The following is a 19,549-nucleotide window of genomic DNA, read 5'->3' as shown; positions in this document are numbered from 1 at the left end:
AAACCTGGAAATCCATACTTGCGTTTCCCCAATAATAAACCCATAATTCACTAACTGAGATGTATATTTCTCCAACTATTAAATTAATATCATGTGATAACAGTCATATGATTTAACAGAGATGTTTTAAAGTAGACATGATGCAGGAATTTAAATGACTAGTGTACATACTGCCTGACATGTATGTAAGAGAACTGAATTACTAAGCGGCAATATGAATTGTCTTAAAATCTTCAAGTTGTATAGTTTTTTCCTACCTGGCAGGATATAACAGGGTCTCTAGTACAGAACAAAGCAATGTCTAAACTCTACTACTAAACAAAACAAAAAGCTGCAATTCAATCTTTCATGCATGACTGAGGCATGCTGGACCTAGAGTTTCTCTTGTTATTTTGTCTAGTAGTATCTGGTAAAATCCAAAAAAGGTGCACATTGAAATTTGATGCAGTGGGCTGATGGGACTGTTGTTGAGAGAGGCTGTAATCCTGCACCCAGCTACATATGCTTAAATGAATTCAATATATACAAAAACATGTAAGTCAGTGCAGGATTGCAGCCAATGTTAGTATATCTAAATATTATTCTATTATAATTTGACCTTGTAATACAAACAAGAAAATATTATAATTCACTAATATTAAGTCACATTCGAAGTCTGCCAATTCAAGCTCTGAATCTGATTCCTGAATCAGAAAAGATGGATTTCAGCCCTTCCCAAGGCAACTATTATAAGAGGACAAGTAACAAACAATATATGAATTTTATATATTTTCCAAAGGAGTAAAATAACTGTATGTTAAGAGTTCTGCATAGGCAATGCCGTGCAGAATATCCTTCTGTTAACTGCAAAAGAAACAAATTTCTTGAGAGATAGAAAAACCCAATCAGCAGGACATATCCATACTTGTCTCCCTAAAAATAGCACAGAAAATGATCTGAAATCTGAAAATAACATTTGTATAATTTTGACTTTTTATTGCCTCATTCTATAGGAACAGGACCAAGGCAAATGCAAACATCTCGACATTCTGGCCTTATTGTAGGGTTGCCAACCTCCAGGTGGGGCCTGGAGACCTCCTGGAATCACAACATCTCTAGACTACAGAGATCAGTTGACATAGAGAAAATTGCCATTTTGGAGGGTGAACTCTGTAATTCTACCCTACTAAGTTCCCTCCTCAAACCCCACCCTCCCTGGGCATCACCCTCAAATCTCCAGGAATTTCCCAACCTAGAGTTGGCATCCCTCACCTCATGTCTTGAAATCAGTCACTGCCTCTTTCTGGGGATGTAGGAATAGAAATTATGACCTTAATGTAGAGGTGACTTTGTGAAATGAAATGGTTTTTGTTAGATAGGGAAAACAATATTTCTCCTCAAAAGTTATACACAAAACATGATTACAATGAGCCACCAATGAAAGACACAGGAAGACAGTCACTAACATCAGCACACACAGTAGGCTTCCAACCCTACTGAAGGCACAGGAGAAAAAAATCACAACAAGCATCCCTTCCACAATGATACCAGAAAACACAGCAAGAATGAAAGGAAAAGATGATCAGTGTTCAGCCTTTGACTCAGTAAAGCTAATGCAGTGATTTAGTATTGAGCACTGCCTAGATGTTTTAGATTAGTTTTTTTTTAAAGATGCATAACTAAACAAGTAGAATCTTGATATCACTTATTTTAAAAATTGTACGTTCCTTTGATTTTTGATGTATGAACAGTGCTAACCTTAAAGTGCTATATCTCATGAAAGGAGAAGCAGACAATTGCTCTGTTTTTTTAAAGTTTGAAGAGCTGCTGTGTATTAAGAACATTAATCTCACATTTATAATAAATGGAAGCACAATCAATGCATTGCTGAAGTTTACTGTTACAAGCAACGACCTTCCTCTAATGGAAAATATGAGGCTAAGCGAGAATCTTATTTTGAGGAACAACATTATGAAGGAGAAAACAAAAGCTTTTCAGAAATGGGATGAATCAGCTCTTTAGAGACAAGGCAGGCAGCGCAAGTCTCATGGACTGCATAGGGCCTGCCAAAGCTCTTCCCCTCTGCAGATGGGAAGGAATTATAAGAGCACATGGAGAAAAAAATAGTATAGAAGCTATACTAGTATAACACGTTCCTGAATCTAATATTTTCAAGCTGTGGAATTCTGCAAATTAAACAAAAAGATTAAATGCAAAATTCTGTAAAAGTGATCAAGTACAAAGCTCACGAGCTTCTATATGAACACTTCAAAAAAACTCTACAAAATCAAATAATAATTGGGGAAAGAGTCCCTAAATATTTCCATGGAATACAAACACCCAAGCTGCCACAGCAGGGAGTCTTTTCAAATGGCTGAAGATTAAAATGGAAGCCAGTGGTTTCTTTAGAAAACTACAAGCCAAGCCAATTTGTCAGGAACTGGTATTGGGCAAAAGTACAAATTCCTATCTAGCCTTTGAATAGCTAATTCAAGTTTGTTTTTGTGGAAAATCAACCCTAGTAGCCTTAAAAGCCAAACACTTAAGAACACAGACAGACACTTGGCCAGCATTACATTATGGCTCCTTTCCACAGTTTGTGAAGCTAATTGGAGGCCCTAGTTTGTAAGTGCTCCGCATGCATAATAGTTCTCAGGCCATAAACGTATGCTCTTTTTGTGAATGTGGCATGGCTCCGGCATCAATTGTGAAAGCTAGAGGAAGTGAACAAGAACAAATAGCGAGTACTTACTGTAAGGGACACATTCATATTGGACTTCGAGGTATTTGTATGTTCCAGGGCAAGGATCAGGAAACACATCTGACCCAGTAACTACTATACACTGAGTTCGGTTGTTGCACCTGTAAGAGGGAATGGAAAGCAAAGCAATTAATTCAACTAAAATTCATTTAGGATAAGTTTTTTTATTGATTTGCTTTCTTTATACCCCACTTTTCTCTTCAGTGGGACCCAAAGCAACGTACCACGTTTTCGCCTTCTTCATTTTATCCTCACAACAACCCTGTGAGGTAGATCATGCTGAGAGTGTGTGACTGGATACCCAGCAAGCTTCCATAGCAAACTGAGGATTTGAACCTGGGTCTCCCAGATCCTGGTCTGCCACACTAACCACAATACCAAATTCCCATCAATGAAATAACAGATTTGAGTTTTGTGGAAAATCAATCCTAGTAGCTTCAAAAGCTGGATCAGTGTCTTTTGGCTTTTCCCACAGTTTACACTGGCTCTCTTTAAAATGTGTATTTCTTATAGATCTATCAGTGCCTTGAGTATTTTTGCATACAGCCAGGGGAAACTGCAGTGCGTGATGCTTTGTAGTAAAAACTTCCAGGTAAAAAGTTGACTCAATAAATTTTATATAAATGAGACTGATAATCAAAAGCTGTTGGTTTGTGTAAGTCTGGCGTTTTGCAGAAGGATTTAACAAACTCTAGAGAGGATCTTTCCTTTGATGACTTGATCATTAAAATTAGGAATTTTAAATATGGCTAAGGCACAGTTGGTCAAAATGAAAACAAAGCAAAACTAAACTATCCGTTGCCCTAAAAGCAAAGGATGGACGAAAGAAAAAAGATCGGAAACAGTTTGGTAACTAAACAAAGAAAGCTTGGCTGATCTCCTGGGTGAGTTCTGTTTGTCAGTAAACTGAAGGAAAGGAAGCCAGATCTTAAAATAATAGTCTAGCCTTTGACTTCAGCCGTACATCTGAATACCCTCGCACAAGTTGAGGCGATCTGTCTTGTGTCAGGGAGCTTCTAACATCTGTCTTCTGCCAACAGGTGCAAGATCAAGCTATATTTTAAATTCACGCTGCTGTGCAAATATTAAAGCCAGACTAACTGCAAAATTTCCATATGACGAGAAACCCTTACCCACCTCTCTCTCTACTCAACAGCTTTGGGAAGGGAGATTTTTGGGATACTATCGAAAGCATCAGGAATGGTGCAGATTTCTTTCACAGCCGGCAACATTATAGATCTCAGGCGATGAGTGCTCTCTGTATCTGTGATGCTTTCACAGTGATAATTTAATTATTTATTTGATTTTTAGCTCTCCCTCCCCTGTACAACATGGCTCAGAGTGGGTAACAACATGTACATAAGAATATCTATAGTTATATTATTAAAATACTAGGAGAAAGGCCCGTTGTGGGAAGAAATACAACGAGCTCTAGAAAGAGGTTCCGGGTGAGTGTCCCGGCTGCGGCTTGAAATCTCTGTGTGGACAGATGCTTTGGTCACGCCAATTGATTTTACAAACGATTACACTTTACATTTTCATTCAGGATTGGGTTTGGGGGGGTTGGTTGGTTGTTGTTGTTGTTGTTTTTTAAAAAAACCTGTTTGGGTATTCATTCCCATATGGAAATGCCAGGCCTTGCTGCCTTACAAAATGTTAGAAAATCTTGCAGATCCAGGCTCACATTTGAAATGCTTCATTTCCTTCTGCTTAGCTATAAGGCAGGGCTGTCTCATATTGCTGGCCCAACTGGGTAGTATGGGAGGAGAATTGCCTGGTAACAGGTATGCCTCCCTCCACCCTGACTTATGCTGATTTGAGGCTATGCAGTGGCAGCTAAGGTAAAAAAAGCACTTCTTTCTGGGTTCCAAGGGTCTGGAAAGTGGTTCCATAGCCAGTTACAGGACTGGCAAATCTAGGTTAGGAAATACCTGGAGATTTTGGGGCTGGAGCCTGGAGAAGGCAGGGTTTGGGGTGGGGAGGGACCTCAGCAGGGTATAATGCCATAGAGTCCACTGCCCAAAGCAGCCATTTTCTCAGGAGAACTGATCTTGGTCATCTGAAGATCAGTTGTAGTAGCTGGAGATCTCCAAGTGTCACCTGGAGGTTGGCTTATGTGGGGAGGGACCTCAGCAGGATATACTGCCATAGAGTCCGCTGCACAAAGCAGACAGTTTCTCCAGGAGAACTGATCTTGATCATCTGGAGATCAGTTGTAACAGCTGGGAGATATCCACATGCTGCCTAGAGGTTGGCAATACTTAGGGGAAGGCCAGGTTTGTTGAAGGACTTCAGTGAGGTATACTGCCATACAGCTCCCCCTCCAAAGCAACCATTTTCTCCATCAGGACTGATCTCTGTAGTCTGGAGATCGATTGTAATTCAGGGAGGTGCCCAGGCCTTTTCCCCAACCTCCACATTTGACAGTTTAATGGATTAACACTTCAGCTGACTCCCTGCTAATGCCCCACGGCCTCTTGGGACTCCCAACTTGGGAGCTGTAGTTCTAATTCCCTTTGCTATTGTTGTAATAAAGCCAGCTGAGAACTAGAAGAAGAAGAAGAGAAGAAATTGGATTTATACCCCACCCTTCACTTGGAGTCTCAGAGCGGCTTACAAACTCCTTCCCCTTCCCCTCCCCACAACAGACACCCTGTGAGGTAGTTGGGGCTGAGAGAACTCTGACACAAACTGCTCTTTTTCAAGGACAGCTGTGCCAGGGCTTGTGACTGACCCAAGGTCACATCAACAGGTGCAAGTGGAGGAGTGGGGAATCAAACCCGGTTCTCCCCGATTAGAGTCCGCACACTTAACCACTATACAAAACTTCAACTCCCAAGGTGCAACGTGTCAAAGTATGGGTGTAAAAATGGAACAGCCAGAGAGATGGGCCAAGGCAACTTCCCCAGTGGCCAATGGGAGAGTAGGTGAGTCGTTGCCAGCATGGCTTGGATTTTATATATTATAGATTAAAACAATAAAACAATCCTTACAAAAGATGGCATATAAAAAGTGGGCACAATCTAGTGCCTCTTACAGGGAGAATAAATGATCTGTTAGTAAAAAGTTTAAGCACTGGAAAAGGGGAAGAAAGAGGAAAGAGAAGAAGAAGGAAGGGAAAGGAAGGGGAACAGAGGCCAACAGAATGAAAACCATCCCTGTCTTCAACCGTAAACCTGGCAGAATATTTCCATCTTGCAGGCCCTGAAGAACTGCATCAGATTATACAGGGCCTGGATTTTGCTCAGTAGAGCATTCCAGAAGGTTGCGGACAGCTAGGTGGTTGAGACAGGTAGGGAACCAACTGCCTAACCTGGCGCAGATTGAAGAACCCCAGCCTGGCCACATTTGTGACTTTAGCCTCCACTGAAAGGGTGACATCTAAAGTCACACCCAGACTTCTGGCGGTGGATACTTGTGATAAGGACACACCATCAAGGGTCAGAAGTTGACACCTTAATCCCGAATTTCCCCAACCCAGCCACAGGACCTCCGTCTTATTTGGATTAAGTTTCAGATGGCTCTGTTTTAATCAACCAACCACAGTCTCCAGACATCTGGCCAAAATGTCGGGAGCATCATTAGGCTGGCCATCCATCAACAGATATAGTTGGAAGTCATCTGCATACTGGTGACATCCTAGCCCAAAACTCTGTACCAGCTGGATGAGGGGGTGCATATAGATGTTGAATAACACTAAGGAGAGAGTTGCCCCTTAGGGAACCCCACATATCATGGTGAGGCCCACTCCCCTAGCGTCCCTGACCTTGGAGACTATGACTTCATGGCTGTCCGTAGCAATGTTATCAAATTTCTTAATTCCTTCTGGTTTGTCATGAACAACACAGTCACCATTTTGATTTTTTGTGACTCAAACCCCAAGACTTTATTTGGTATCAATTGTTGTTTTCTCATGCCAAATTTTTCCTGTGAATATCAACATATTGTGCAATGCTATTTTTTGTCAATTGAATACTATTGTATGTAAATAGCATAAATGGGATAAAATAGCATAAAAGAAACCAACATACCTGGAATACAAGTAATAAAACTGGCAGAAGGAAAGGCATAAAACAGCTTTAAAAGTTTCTAGCCATTATAGCAGTGAACGTGTGGACAATCTCTGGTGAACTCTTGGAAGCAAAAATAGCAGAACAGAGTTTCATAGGTCTACATCGCTCCTTGTCTTGTTTTCTTTTATTAGCCAGAGCACAATACATTATTTTAAGTTGCATATTTCCCTGCTGCAACAGAATGTTGCAAAGTTTTCTGAAAGGTTCAAAGTTCACACTCCATGTAATTGTATTGACACACGTATGCAATGCTAAGTGTATGTAGAAAACAGCAGGACCACTAAAACAGCTGACTGACCATAGCAGCAACCACTAATGGTATTTCTGCTTAATCATTCTCACTATTTGTAAAAATGTCCTAAAGGAAGTTACTGATACTAGTTTATTCATAAACATACTAGTTTCCATTTCAGCTATTATGGCCCTGCAGTGATGCTTTAATAACAGTGGCTGCATATTAAAGGCAAAATAATACAACATATTTTCATGCATTAAATAATAGGTGCGGCACTATTCAGTATCTGTGTACATTGGCTGTTAGCATACATTACATGTGTACCCAATAGGGGTGCCTGTCTCCAGGTGGGACCTCTGGGTCCCCTGGAATTACATCTCATCTCCAGACTACAGAGATCAGGTTCCCTAGAGAAAATGGATGCTTTGGAGGGTGGTCTCTATTGCACTATACCCCGCTGAGATTCCTGTCGTCCCCAGGCTCCACCGCAAAATTTCCAGAAGTTTCTCAGCCTGGAGCTGGCAATCCTAATGCCCAGTGCTTGAGCTTGGCTGTCAAACATATCTGTTTGGATAGTAGAAATCTGCATGTCTTAAATGAAAACTGGATCAATGAACACAATTTTAAAAATTAATGTCTTTTGAATAAAAATATTATGTTTCACTCGTCTGTTCTGGAAGGACTTGAACATGGATACCAAGGACACCTTGTCTGGGACAGTTCAGAATTTCAACGTTTTTGTGTGTCTGACCCAGGTTGTGATGGGCCCAATCCGAGAAAAAGGGTCTATGCCAGTGATGGCGAACCTTTTAGAGACCGAGTGCCCAAGCTGCGACCCAAAACCCACTTATTTATCGCAAAGTGCCAGCACGGCAATTTAACCTGAATACTGAGGTTTTACTTTAACCAACTCATACATTAACTTAAAATGATCCAAACAAAGTAAGGAAAGCAATCCCAAATGCTTTCATTTACTTAAAATTATTTGGCAGAGAATTCAACACTTTAATGATGGTCTGGGCCTGGCTGGGGCAATGGCACGCGTGCCCACAGAGAAGGCTCTGAGTGCCACCTCTGGCACCCGTGCCATAGGTTCGCCACCACTGCTCTATGCTGTACCTAGTTGTTTGCACTGAGCCTTTCTGCGAGGTATAGTGACCGTACCTGCTTAAGACATAGGTCAATGTGGCACCAAGTCTATGAATAGGTACAGGATAAATTAAAAAAGACTACCCACAGAGACTTAAGATTCTGGAAGTGATCAGAACAGTTGCTTCCTGGCAGAATCCAGCACCATTGTGTGTTACAGAACTCGGTAATTGAAGAGATGCCTTGCTTGGGGGGGGGGAGGGGCGCCTTGAAAAGCATCTGACAAAGCATACTATAGAGCTTCTTTGAAAGCCTAGGAGGTGGTCATGATAACGGGGAGTAAATCTTTCTTTTCTCCTACCACTGCATCAGCTAGTTCGTATCTGGTTCAGTTGTTTGGGGTATTTCGGCACTTGTTGACTTCTGAATCTGAGTCTTTAAATTTAGCTATAACACCTGGGAGTTGTGACGGCCATCTTGGTAATTAATCTCTTAAGGAGCAGATTAATGAGCCCTGTTGTTCATTATAAATCAATCATCAACACTGGAATACTTTCCTTAGCCACTAAAGGAGGTGGTTGATCATTCACAACTTTAAAAAAAAAAAAATTGCTGGTGAAATAATATGGCCTATGGTCCAGCCTCTAATCAACTCTCCTCAGGCTATTTTGTTGATAGGGTGGTGGCAAAGCAATTCTAGGTCTTTCTGGATGACACATCTGTCCTTGATGCTTTTTAGTATGGTTTCCCACTAAACTATATGATGGAGACAGCATTTATCTATTTATTTAAAATGTTTATATTCTGCCTTATCTCTTCATATTCGGGTTGGCTAACAAAATAGTAATAGGTGCAATATATATATTTTGGATACATGCCACAGTAGTCTCAAGACTAACAGTAACCTCTACTATTGTAACATGCTCTACATGGGACCAATGTTCCCTCTAAGCTGTGGAGTCTTGTGAGCAGAAATTCTACTTGGTGAGCTACTGGCATTAAATTTGTGAGCAAGCGATTTGGCTCCTGCATAAATTAGTTTGTTCTGGAGCCATCCTTTCTGAGCTAAGATGAAAATGTGTGAGCCGGAGGCTAAAAAACTATGAGCTAGCGCACACTAACTCAGCTTAGAGGGAACACTGCATGGGACTGCCTTTGAAGACTTCTGGTACTGAAAACTGCCGCTTAGTTACTACCAGGAGCTAGACAGAGTTACCATGAGGCACCAATTCTGCAGATCCTCTATTGCAGGGGTGGCCAAAATGTGGCTACATGCGGCACTTTCACACATACTGTGCAGCTCCTGGCAGGATGGCTGGGGAAGCGAAGGGGAGGCATGCCTCCCTGATTGGTCTTCTCTTCCCCAGCCAGTGTTCTCCTTTGGGGGGGGGAGTAGAGAAAGAAAGCAACTTTAACTTTAAATGTGTTCTCAAAGCCCCCCCGCCTGGCTTGGAGAAGGCATTTGTCTCTTTAAATCCCTTCTCCAAGCCAAGCCAGCTGGCCTGGGGGGAGGGGGGGTTTGGAGGTGCAATTAAAGTTCAAGTTGCTTTCTTTTCACTTCTCCCTTCCCCATCTATTTGATCTCTCTCTCTCTCTCTCTCTCTTTCTTTCTTTCTTCTCTCTTAGACAAATAAATACCATTAGCAAACAAATAAAAATGATTGGACAAATAAATATCACTATCAGTATCTGTTTTTACCCCTTTTGTTTTTATTTTTGGCAGTCTCACTCAAAGTTAATGAAAAGCAAATTTGCATAATTTAAAATAAAAACGTGTGTGCAATATATGTTAATGTCTTGCGACTCTCAAATATCTGACACTTATTCTATACTAGGAATAAGGCCCATTGTGGAAATAAATACAATGAGCGCCAGAAAGAGGCTCTGAGAGAGTGCCAAGGCCGTGGGCACTCAGCATCAATTTGCCATGGCAACCTCAGCAGGGTATAAGGACACAGAGTCCACCATTTTCTCCAGGGGAACAGATCAATGCCATCTGGAGAGCAGTTGTAATTCTGAGTGATCTCCAGCCCCCACCTGGAGATTGGCAACAGTGGTTCCCCATGAGGGACTGGCTGGTTTGGAGGGCAGAGTCTATGGCATTGTACCTGTCTGAGGCCCCACTCCTCCTCAAACCTCACCCTCTCCAGGCTCCATCTCTCAAATCTCCAGGATTTTCCCATCTGGAGTTGGCAACCATATCTACTTCCCAGCCAAGCATCAACCTACCTTCATTTCCCCCTCATGTTTTCCATCTCTCCCCCCACCTGCAGCCTCTACCGTGCTCTGAAGCTCTGACTGCCATGGCACATTGGCGGTCATGGGGGGGGGGGATCTCAGCATGGTATAAGGACACAGAGTCCACCATTTTCTTCAGGAGAATGGATCAATGTCATCTGGAGACTATTTGTAATTCTGAGTGATCTCCAGTCCTCACCTGGAGATTGGCAACAGTGGTTCCCCATTATGGAATGGCTGGTTTGGAGGGCAGAGTCTATGGCACTGTACCTGTCTGAGATCCCATCCCTCCTCAAACCTCACCCTTTCCAGGCTCCATCCCTCAAATCTCCAGGAATTTTACACCTGGAGTTGGCAACCCAATCTCCTTCCCAGCCAAGCATCAATCGACCTTCATTTCCCCCTCACTGTTCAGCTTTCCATTTCCCCCCCTGCAGCCTCTACTGTGCTCTGAAGCCTTGGCTGTCATGGAGGGAGGGGCCTGTCAGCAGGATAGAAGGACACAATGAGTTTTCTCCCAAGGCCAAAATAGATGTGGAAAGGCCTTTTGATGACAGAAACCAAGCTTGGTTGACCAGCAGCAGGCACTCAGGCACTGAGGGGAAAGTAGGCTTCCCAGCTCTGAGTAGGGAAATACCTGGAGATTTGGGGGGTGGATCCTGTGGAGGGCAGCGTTTGGGAGGGGGCGGAAGGACTCAGCAAGAATTTCCAAACCTGGAGCTGGCAACCATACTCAGGACTGGGCCCAATGAGTTCCTCACAGAGGCGTAGAAAGGGTTTTGTCCCTTTGTCTATTTACTGGCAGAACCAAGCCTGGTTGCCTACTGAGGGAGAAGTTAAGAATGCTTTGACCGGTGGCTTCTATGACATTCTATTCAGCTAAGGCCTCCCCTCTCCCCTCCCCAAACTCTGGCTTCCTTACCTGGAGCTGGCAACCCTATGAGTTCCTCACAACAGCCACTGAGGGAAACCTTTGTCCCAGACAGGAGCTAAGCAAGAGAACTGTGTTCGTCAGGAGACACGGTGCTTCTGACACAGACCACAGTGACTAAAAGGCGGGGAAGAGGAGCAGACCCAGCCAATGGCACGCCAGTAGTCTGGACTGGCAGCCGACAGGCCAATGGCTGAGGGAGTGCATGCAATCTTGCCACCCCATAGGACAGAAGCCACCTCCATTCAGCTTTTATATATAAGAGAGATGGCTCTCAACATTAAGCAAGTTTGGCCACCCCTGCTCTATTAGTTACTGAATTGTTTCTGAGTTTAACTTGTACTAGTTATTACCAATCAAGTCCTCCATCAAGTAGGACACAAATATCTGCAGGACTGCCTCTCCTGATATGCTCCACTGTGACGGCTTAGCTCAGCTGAGCAAGATGCTGCCCCTTGCAAGAAGGCAAGATCAACAGTTGCCTGCACCTCAGCGCTCTCTACTATGGCCCTCACTTGGTAAAATGCCCTGCCTGATGAGGTCAGAAAGGCTCCAATATGGCTATCATTCCACAGAATGTGCAAAATGGAATTGCTCAGGAAGACATTTTTATAAAGGGAATTGCATTGAATTTTCAAAGTCTGTGAAATTTTTCTGGATAGTTTGTATTGCATTTATTGTTCTTTTTCATTGTACTATTATATTTTACAACCCATTTTGAGTCTCAGAAAGGTAGAGTATAAATGAAGTAAGAAGTCTGTTTTGAAGTGAACTAGTCTGTTTTGAAGTTAATATTTCAAAGCTTCTGTCAAAGGAGATGCTTCCAATCCTCATGGAAGCATCCAGTTTGTTCACTACCATGGTAAAAAAAACATTTGTTCACTTGCTACAGCACTGTCAATAGTATTTCTCAAGTGGCTGGGAAGAATGGCCTTACAGTAACTTTTAAGCAGTGAAGGGAGCACTGCTGCCACTCCCTCTCTCACAAAGTAATCACTGTTCACCCCAGCAATCATGCAAGGGGCTAGTTATATCCCTGACCTAAGTTGCCATCCTAAGGAAACTTTTCTGTGAATAGACCCCTCTGAATAACATGGGACTTCTGAGTAACCTTCTAAAGACTGCTCTCCTAATATACAAGAACCATACGATTTGCATGTATTAAATGTCCAAAGTATGAACTTCCTTTTTCTCTTCTATCGGTCTTTCAACAGGAACCACTTGATCAGCTCCACAGTTGTACTCACAAGGTTGCTCCCTGCCATGACAAGAAACTACAATAAAAATTTGATAAGCTGACCAATCCAAGGCCCATCCTCCTTCAAATTAGTGTAAATAGAGCAATTAGTTTGTTGTTCTCTATTTTAATTTTTAAAAAACCTTAAAAGGATTAGGTTCAGTTAGGAGTCCTATGATTTAAAAACAATCTGATCAATAAATACTGCACCTAATTAAGATTTCTCAGTGAAGCAGAACAGTAACAACCCCCCCCCCCCAGCAGCTATATTGGCTGGGGGGGGGAGGGTTGTGTGTGGTAGGAGGACAAAAATATTATTTATTTTGAGAAAGAAAAATCTTGGTGAATGCCTAACAACATTTCACAATATACAAAACTAATGTAGTATAATGTGATATTATCCAGAAGTAAGCAGCCAGATGGTAGCCAATGCACATTTATGGCATACTTAACATGTAATGTAAATCTTTGGGGATATCTCTATATGTATAAACTGGGCACTGCTAATATTCTTGCATTCTGTGTGGAAACCGTACATGTGTTAGACAGGATGGCTAGTTTCCTCTTATTCAAAAATCAAGGTCTTTGTCTACAGTATCACTGCTCTGTAGTTTTGAGAACTTTTTTTTTTGTTCATGGCTATAATTGCCCTCAAATTCCATACAAAGGAAACAGCTTTGTTTAAGGGAGTGTTGGGGACATAATTTCCTCTTCTTGCAACATTAAGATTCAGTGTTCATAAAAATTAGGGACATTCTGTTCTTGAAGTGGACACAATGGGATGGAGTGAACTGAACCCTTGCACTCCCACAAGGAGAGGTTCACAATCTTTCCTTATCCTCCCATACTTCAACACATACTGTTCCGTATGGTTTTCCAAGCCCCGAGAGAAGTTTTTTTGCTGGGATGGGGGTGGGCTAAAGAAAGTATAAGATGGTGGGAAAGTTGCATTCTGCAACTGGAACTCATGTTTCTTTGACTCTAACTCTGATATCTACTTGCATTAATTAGGAATCCTATTTATTTTCATGCACAGTACACACTTACACAGCCCACACTAGCCTGATTTTGTCAGATCTCGGAAGCTAAACAGAGTTGGCTAGTATTTGGATGGGACACCTCCAAGGAATACCAGGTCAGGGTGAAAAGGCAGGCAATGACCAACCACCTCTGAACGTCTATTTCCTTTAAAACTCTACAGGGTCGCCATTAGTCAGCTGTAACCTGACAGCGCATTCAGCTACCACATGCTTACACAGGCATCTCTTTCTCTGCGACAATTCCAGACACACAGAGAGCACCTATTTGAAAGTAATGGTTAAAGGATTTTTAAAATTTCATGTTTTGAAATAAATATATCTATGTATTTATATTTATATCTCCAGGCCATAGGATGCCATTTTCAATTGAGGCTTCTGCTTGAAAATATAAATTAAGAAAATTTCATTATACACACACATACAGAAACATTTTTCACGTAAACACAAATGAAAAAAAGTCACACATGAAAAAAAAAGTCCAGTTTATCTGGTAGAGTTATATCCCTGTGGGAGATCTGAAACCAAAAATGGTCAGTTAATTAACAGCTCCAGCAAGATACCGAACTTGGCTCACCTCAGATGAATGAATGTGCAAATGCGGGGCTAGGCTCTTCACACTTCAGATGAAGAAGGTCCCAGAACAGCAAATCGGTCTTTCACCTGCTGTTAAATCTGCCCACTTCATGTTTATCCCAGCATACTGTGCAAGTTCATCCTCCCGCGCTTGGCTTTAAAAGCAGCGCTGTTTCCATTATAATTTGTTTGTGTTCCTGCTGTAATCTCGAATCGTACAATTCTCAACAAATTGCTTTTGCTCTTCTTTTGATTATCTTATGCTCATTATTACACTTTACCAAGTGAAAAGTATGGAGATGAGATTCCATGCGTAATCTATTTGTGTGAGGTGCTTTAATCAATAGTCTTGCTCTGCTGATTAAGGAGAGGCTTCTGTTTTGGCAAGATAACATTAGTTTCTCCTGTCATGCTCCAAAAGCCATTGGGAATCTTCAGCAGATCATTAGATATGCTACAATAAAGCTTTGGTGCGTTCCCTTTTCTTTCTTAAATTACTTCTTCACTGTCCTATCATTTCCCGACACCGTTGGCACTGCATTATTATTACAACTCCCCTGAAACTTGCACTAGAGCTATGTCTCCAGGCCATAGGATGCCATTTTCAATTGAGGCTTCAGCTTGAAAATATAAATTAAGAAAATTTCATTATCTCCTGCCAGGGGCCATTATTCACCACTGTTCTAGGGAAGATTAAAAATGTAAAATCTACAGACTTGAACAAATACTCAAACATTAAAATGAAAAGCTTGGTATATCAAGACAAGGCAAGCAAGCTGAAAGTAGCATTGAAATTTGGAAAACTGCACACTGGAATGTTTTCACGGATAATTGTCTCACAAAAGGAGAAGTACAGGAGATCGATGAAATGGATACAGAGTGAACTCCTCTTATATTACACACATTAATGCTGGTATGATCCTTACGCAATTAGATCTGTCATATTGTATTTTAATTGGTTAAGCTATTGTGGCTTCAATGTAAGAACTCTGAAAATTGTAGTCTGATGAAGATGCCAATTGGATATCAATTCCTATAATCTCCTACCCCATCACCCTGCTGCTTAAACAAAAGAATTATAACACCCTGGTTTTCCTAGATGAAAGAATTTAATTTTCTACTGTTTTTAATCAGAATTCCACATTTTTCTGGAAGAACACTTGTAGGCATAACAGCTGTATAGGAGGAAAATTTGCAGCAGGCTCAGATTCCCCCCATCTCTTGCATCTTGCACAATGTCTGTGCAAAATGCTGAGTTGAACACACAATATACTCAGACTACTGAGTATATATTTAAGACTTCTACATAGACTACTGAGTGTATATTCAGACTTTAAGCACATGAACACCCTATAGAGCTCAACATTGTCTACTTCAACTGATAGCAACTCCCAGGAACAGAAGGCTCTGCTCATAATGCTGCTACATGAGATCCTTTAAGTAGAGATGTGAGAGGCTGAACCTGAGGTTCACTGTCACAACACTAAGCCATATCACCTCAAAGCTTCTGATTTTGATGCCATTGTTATAGGCACAGAAACCAAACTAGGCAAAAAGACAGCAACTAATTAGGAACACTAAGAATTAGTGATTCCAGTTTCTGTAATGTAGATATCAAAATGCATCTCCCAATCTTCTGTGGTGGGTTTAGTCAACATTACTGCCATAACCAATAGCAGGAACAAGATATTACAACACTCAAACTCCACCGAAACCAGAAGTACAACAGAGAAGAGGGCCTTGAGGGTACGTGGAGAGCATTCTTGCCAATAATTTTAACACTGCAGGAGAACTGCAGCTTCAGTTTTCTTTCAGTGTTTAACAACTAATGATTTGTTGAACCTTATTAATCACTAAATAAATATAACATTAGGAACTAAATGTGGTGTAATTAATATGGCAAAGGAGGTGTTCCATAGTAATGATCCAATTTGTCATAATTAATGAAATAATAGTGCTTGTGGCATGGTAGCATTGTACAATTCTTGAAATTAAAACTTATTACATTAAAATTGTTCATTTTAAAAGCCAAAACTACAGGTATTATTTAAAAAGCAGGTCAAATAATAAATACAGTGCTTTTAAAAGGCCCCTAATTTTGTCTGGTTAGTTCTATAAAATCAATCAAGCCACCTAAATCAGTTTAAATGAAAATTTGTTTAATTGTACTTTTGCATGAGTGCACTCTCACAGATCTATATAAACAAACATGCAGTAAAGATGTGCATTTTCAGCTATAATTCTCAGCACAATTAAACAAATGCTATTACTATTTATTTCAGAAAAGCATCTTCAAGTACTCCTATTTACATGTCACTGAAATGAATGAAGATTGTCCAGAGGCAGAGAGGGGTGGGGGTTGCCTTAAAATACAGAAATTGCATCCCATGTGTGAAACTGTACCCTTTTGTCGAACATTCTCAATATATTATCTGGTTGAACTGCTGACATATTTCCACTCTACAAACAGAAATACTGGGTTAACAATGCACCCTAAAAGAGGCAATAGCAAACGAAAGATTTTTTTTACACAGATGCTACTGAATGTGCCATAAACACACTATTAAAAATACTAACCAGTATCCAAAGAAATATGCAGCTAGTACTGAGCACTGTGGGGCTTGTATTTCTTAAACAGTAGCCTTGCCTTATCCTATGACAAACAGTGGTTTATGATATGGCATGGGAGAGCTACTTTTCCTGGGGCTGGGAAGGGGAGCCCACAGAATACATGCAAGGCTTTGTGGATGGCTGAAATAAGTCTTTGGATGCCAGCTACTATGTAGATGTATAAGTCTTTGGATGACAGCTACTATGTAGATGTATGGGCCAATGTAAGGAAAATAGTCTTTGCTTCCAAATGGTGTGCTCAGAATTTAAGCTTGGGAGAACATAGAACGGGTAACCTGTTCCAAACTTATCCTTCTATGTATGTAATTCCTAAAAAGAGAGAGGAGAAACTGGCAACTTGGCATTTAAGTGTTCATAATAGGCTTAAAAAATTTACAAAGTCAGACTTTCTTTTCTTGTTGTTTTAATGTAATTCTCTGAGTAATAAATGGTGCCGGGATTTACAATGCCAATGGTATGGGGATTTTTCTTTCATACGCAGTAATTTGCATAGATTTTGAATATAACTTAAAACTGCCTTTAAAAGCTCCTTTAATTAGCAAAATAAGCAATTTTTAAAGCAGCACCACTAATTTGTTAGTAAAACCTCCAATATGTTAGATGCCTTGATAATTCTGAGCAATTTTACAAGACCTTTGGGTCAGTTTAATGCAAATTAGGCCCAACTCTTATTAATCCAGCCCAACTTTCCTTTGCAGAAATGCACATTCAACATAAAAGTAGCTTAGTTTTAGGAGCAAAATAAGACATATTTATTTACAGAGAAGACCACTGAGACCCACGTAAGTTCACAGGGTCATCATGTATCAACATAATGCAGGGGCAACATGATTGTGGGTACACCGAGCGAGCAAATGTACGTATTTATTTATTTAACTGCCTATAGGATGCCTGGAATTTCAAGACCTCTCCTTGGATAATTAAAATATATTTCTATATATTGGGGCCAGTGTCAATTAGGACCAATTACTTATGAAAACGTTCACCTACTGCGGTTTTCACATATAGAACAATCACTTCCCAGTTTGACAAGGGAAATGGGAAATCGCTATGGGATGTCCTAGTTAAGATTTAAATTAGCAAGAACTTGTTACCAGGCCATATAGAAGATACAGCATAATAAGGCATGACCTTGCAGAACCTTGGAGGCAATCTGAATTTCCCCCCCTATAACCCGTTAATTATCTGCAAAAGTTACCAGCCCTCTTCTGGCAGGTTATTTTTCTTTAAGTAGTGAGGGGGAAGAAGGGGAGGGGATGGGCTCCTAAATATTTAATTAGTCGCATGATGCGATAACAGCAGCACATGCCAGGCGCTTCTGCTCTCAGACCATGCTCTTCCTAATTATGCTCAAATTTAGATTGGTCATCGCAAACCCTGGCGCTTGTAATTATTTATTCCTTAAAGATCCTTCCGTGGAGAAATATTTTTTACCCTCATGGCTCTGGTTTTCCCTAAATGGCTCTTCTAGCCCATTAATTACCCTCTCAGAGAATTACAGTCAGTAATGATGCAAAAGCGGGAGTGGGGGGGAGGAAAATCAAAATGTAAAAACCTTTGTGTGTAGCCTGAGCAAGTTCCTAAGGGCAAAAATATTTCTTTTTGTTAAAGAACCCACAGGGGAGGGGGTCCTCTTTGGGGGTCTACTTATCAGCCTTGGTTGTGAGCATCTGCACTATATTTATATTGATATATTATGGCACATTGCAATATACAGTCAAACAGAACTTTCAAAACAGCTGGGACCATAAGATAACTGATCTCAAGGCATTCCATAATGATCAAAATTTCTTTCTTTTCTTTCTTCTACTGATTAGATTGCAATCTGAGACCAGCATGTCATGACTACCCCCTCCTTGGTAACTTTCCAATCACGACTTTAAAAGTATAAATGTCAAACTGGTGGCTAATAACTAAATGAAAGGCTTTTGATTGGATCTCCTGGGCTCCCCATCCCCATGCTCACCATGTGGTTTAAAACATGCGACAGTAGTAGTGTCCCCCTGGAGCAGTCTGTAATCAACTCAATAGTGGTGGTGTCATTTTCTATTAAAATGTATCTCTGAATTTTATGCTACAAGTACTTTTTTCCCTTGAGAGGGGGGGTAGCATGCTACAAAAGAGCTGTTGTTCATCAGCCACCGTGGTGTCTGGGTATAATTAGCATCTGGAAAGTTTGTAAAGGTTCCAGGTGTAACGCTCCCTCTCAAAAGGTATCTTTTCACTCTTGCAACTCAAAGGAGTTTAGTCTTTGAGAGAAAGAGGGGAGATTAGGTTGCTTCTCTGAATGTGTTCGGCTAGAATCTGCCATGAGCGACTGACAATGAATGGCAGATTTGTATTGATTGTGTTGATGTTTTTAAAGGCAGACTGTGTTGGGGGGGGGGGGGAGGGATAGAGAATATGAATGAATGAATATCTTTGGAAATGGTACATTGTACCTACCTGAAGGTTCTTTCTCTTCAGTGGGGGAGAAGTCATCCAAGACTGGTTAGGTCCAGCCTCTGCTCGCTCGATAGGCTATGCAAATTTCTTTTGTTGCATAGCTCCTATTGGAGTGGCCCTGGCTGACCTCTCCAGTTGTGTCAAAGCCCTCCCATGGATCGCTCAATGAAACTCTGGATCACTGGGTCAATTATAGGGCCGCCGCCCACGTGATGTCTGTACTGCTGCCGGTACCGGTCTTGCAGCAAACGTCGATGGGTGGGATGTGGATGACTTCTCCCCCACTGAAGAGAAAGAACCTTCAGGTAGGTACAATG

At 41.2% G+C, this 19,549-nt stretch overlaps 1 protein-coding gene across 10 annotated transcripts in view; it reads right to left on the bottom strand.

Annotated features, from left to right (window-relative positions):
* ADGRL2 (adhesion G protein-coupled receptor L2) overlaps positions 1-19,549 on the bottom strand; it is a 252,490-nt gene that overhangs the window by 79,127 nt on the left and 153,814 nt on the right. For all 10 annotated transcript variants that reach the window (XM_015429415.1, XM_015429424.1, XM_015429414.1 and 7 more), the window contains exon 4: positions 2,732-2,841. In XM_015429415.1, the coding sequence (XP_015284901.1) occupies positions 2,732-2,841 (110 nt within the window). The remainder of the gene's footprint in view (positions 1-2,731; positions 2,842-19,549) is intronic.

Source organism: Gekko japonicus, unplaced genomic scaffold (genome assembly GCF_001447785.1).
Source record: "Gekko japonicus isolate JY-2015 unplaced genomic scaffold, Gekko_japonicus_V1.1 scaffold122, whole genome shotgun sequence".
Taxonomy (NCBI): Eukaryota; Metazoa; Chordata; class Lepidosauria; order Squamata; family Gekkonidae; genus Gekko; species Gekko japonicus.
Note: the sequence above shows the minus strand (reverse complement) of the source record. Positions and strands in the feature narration are given on the sequence as shown.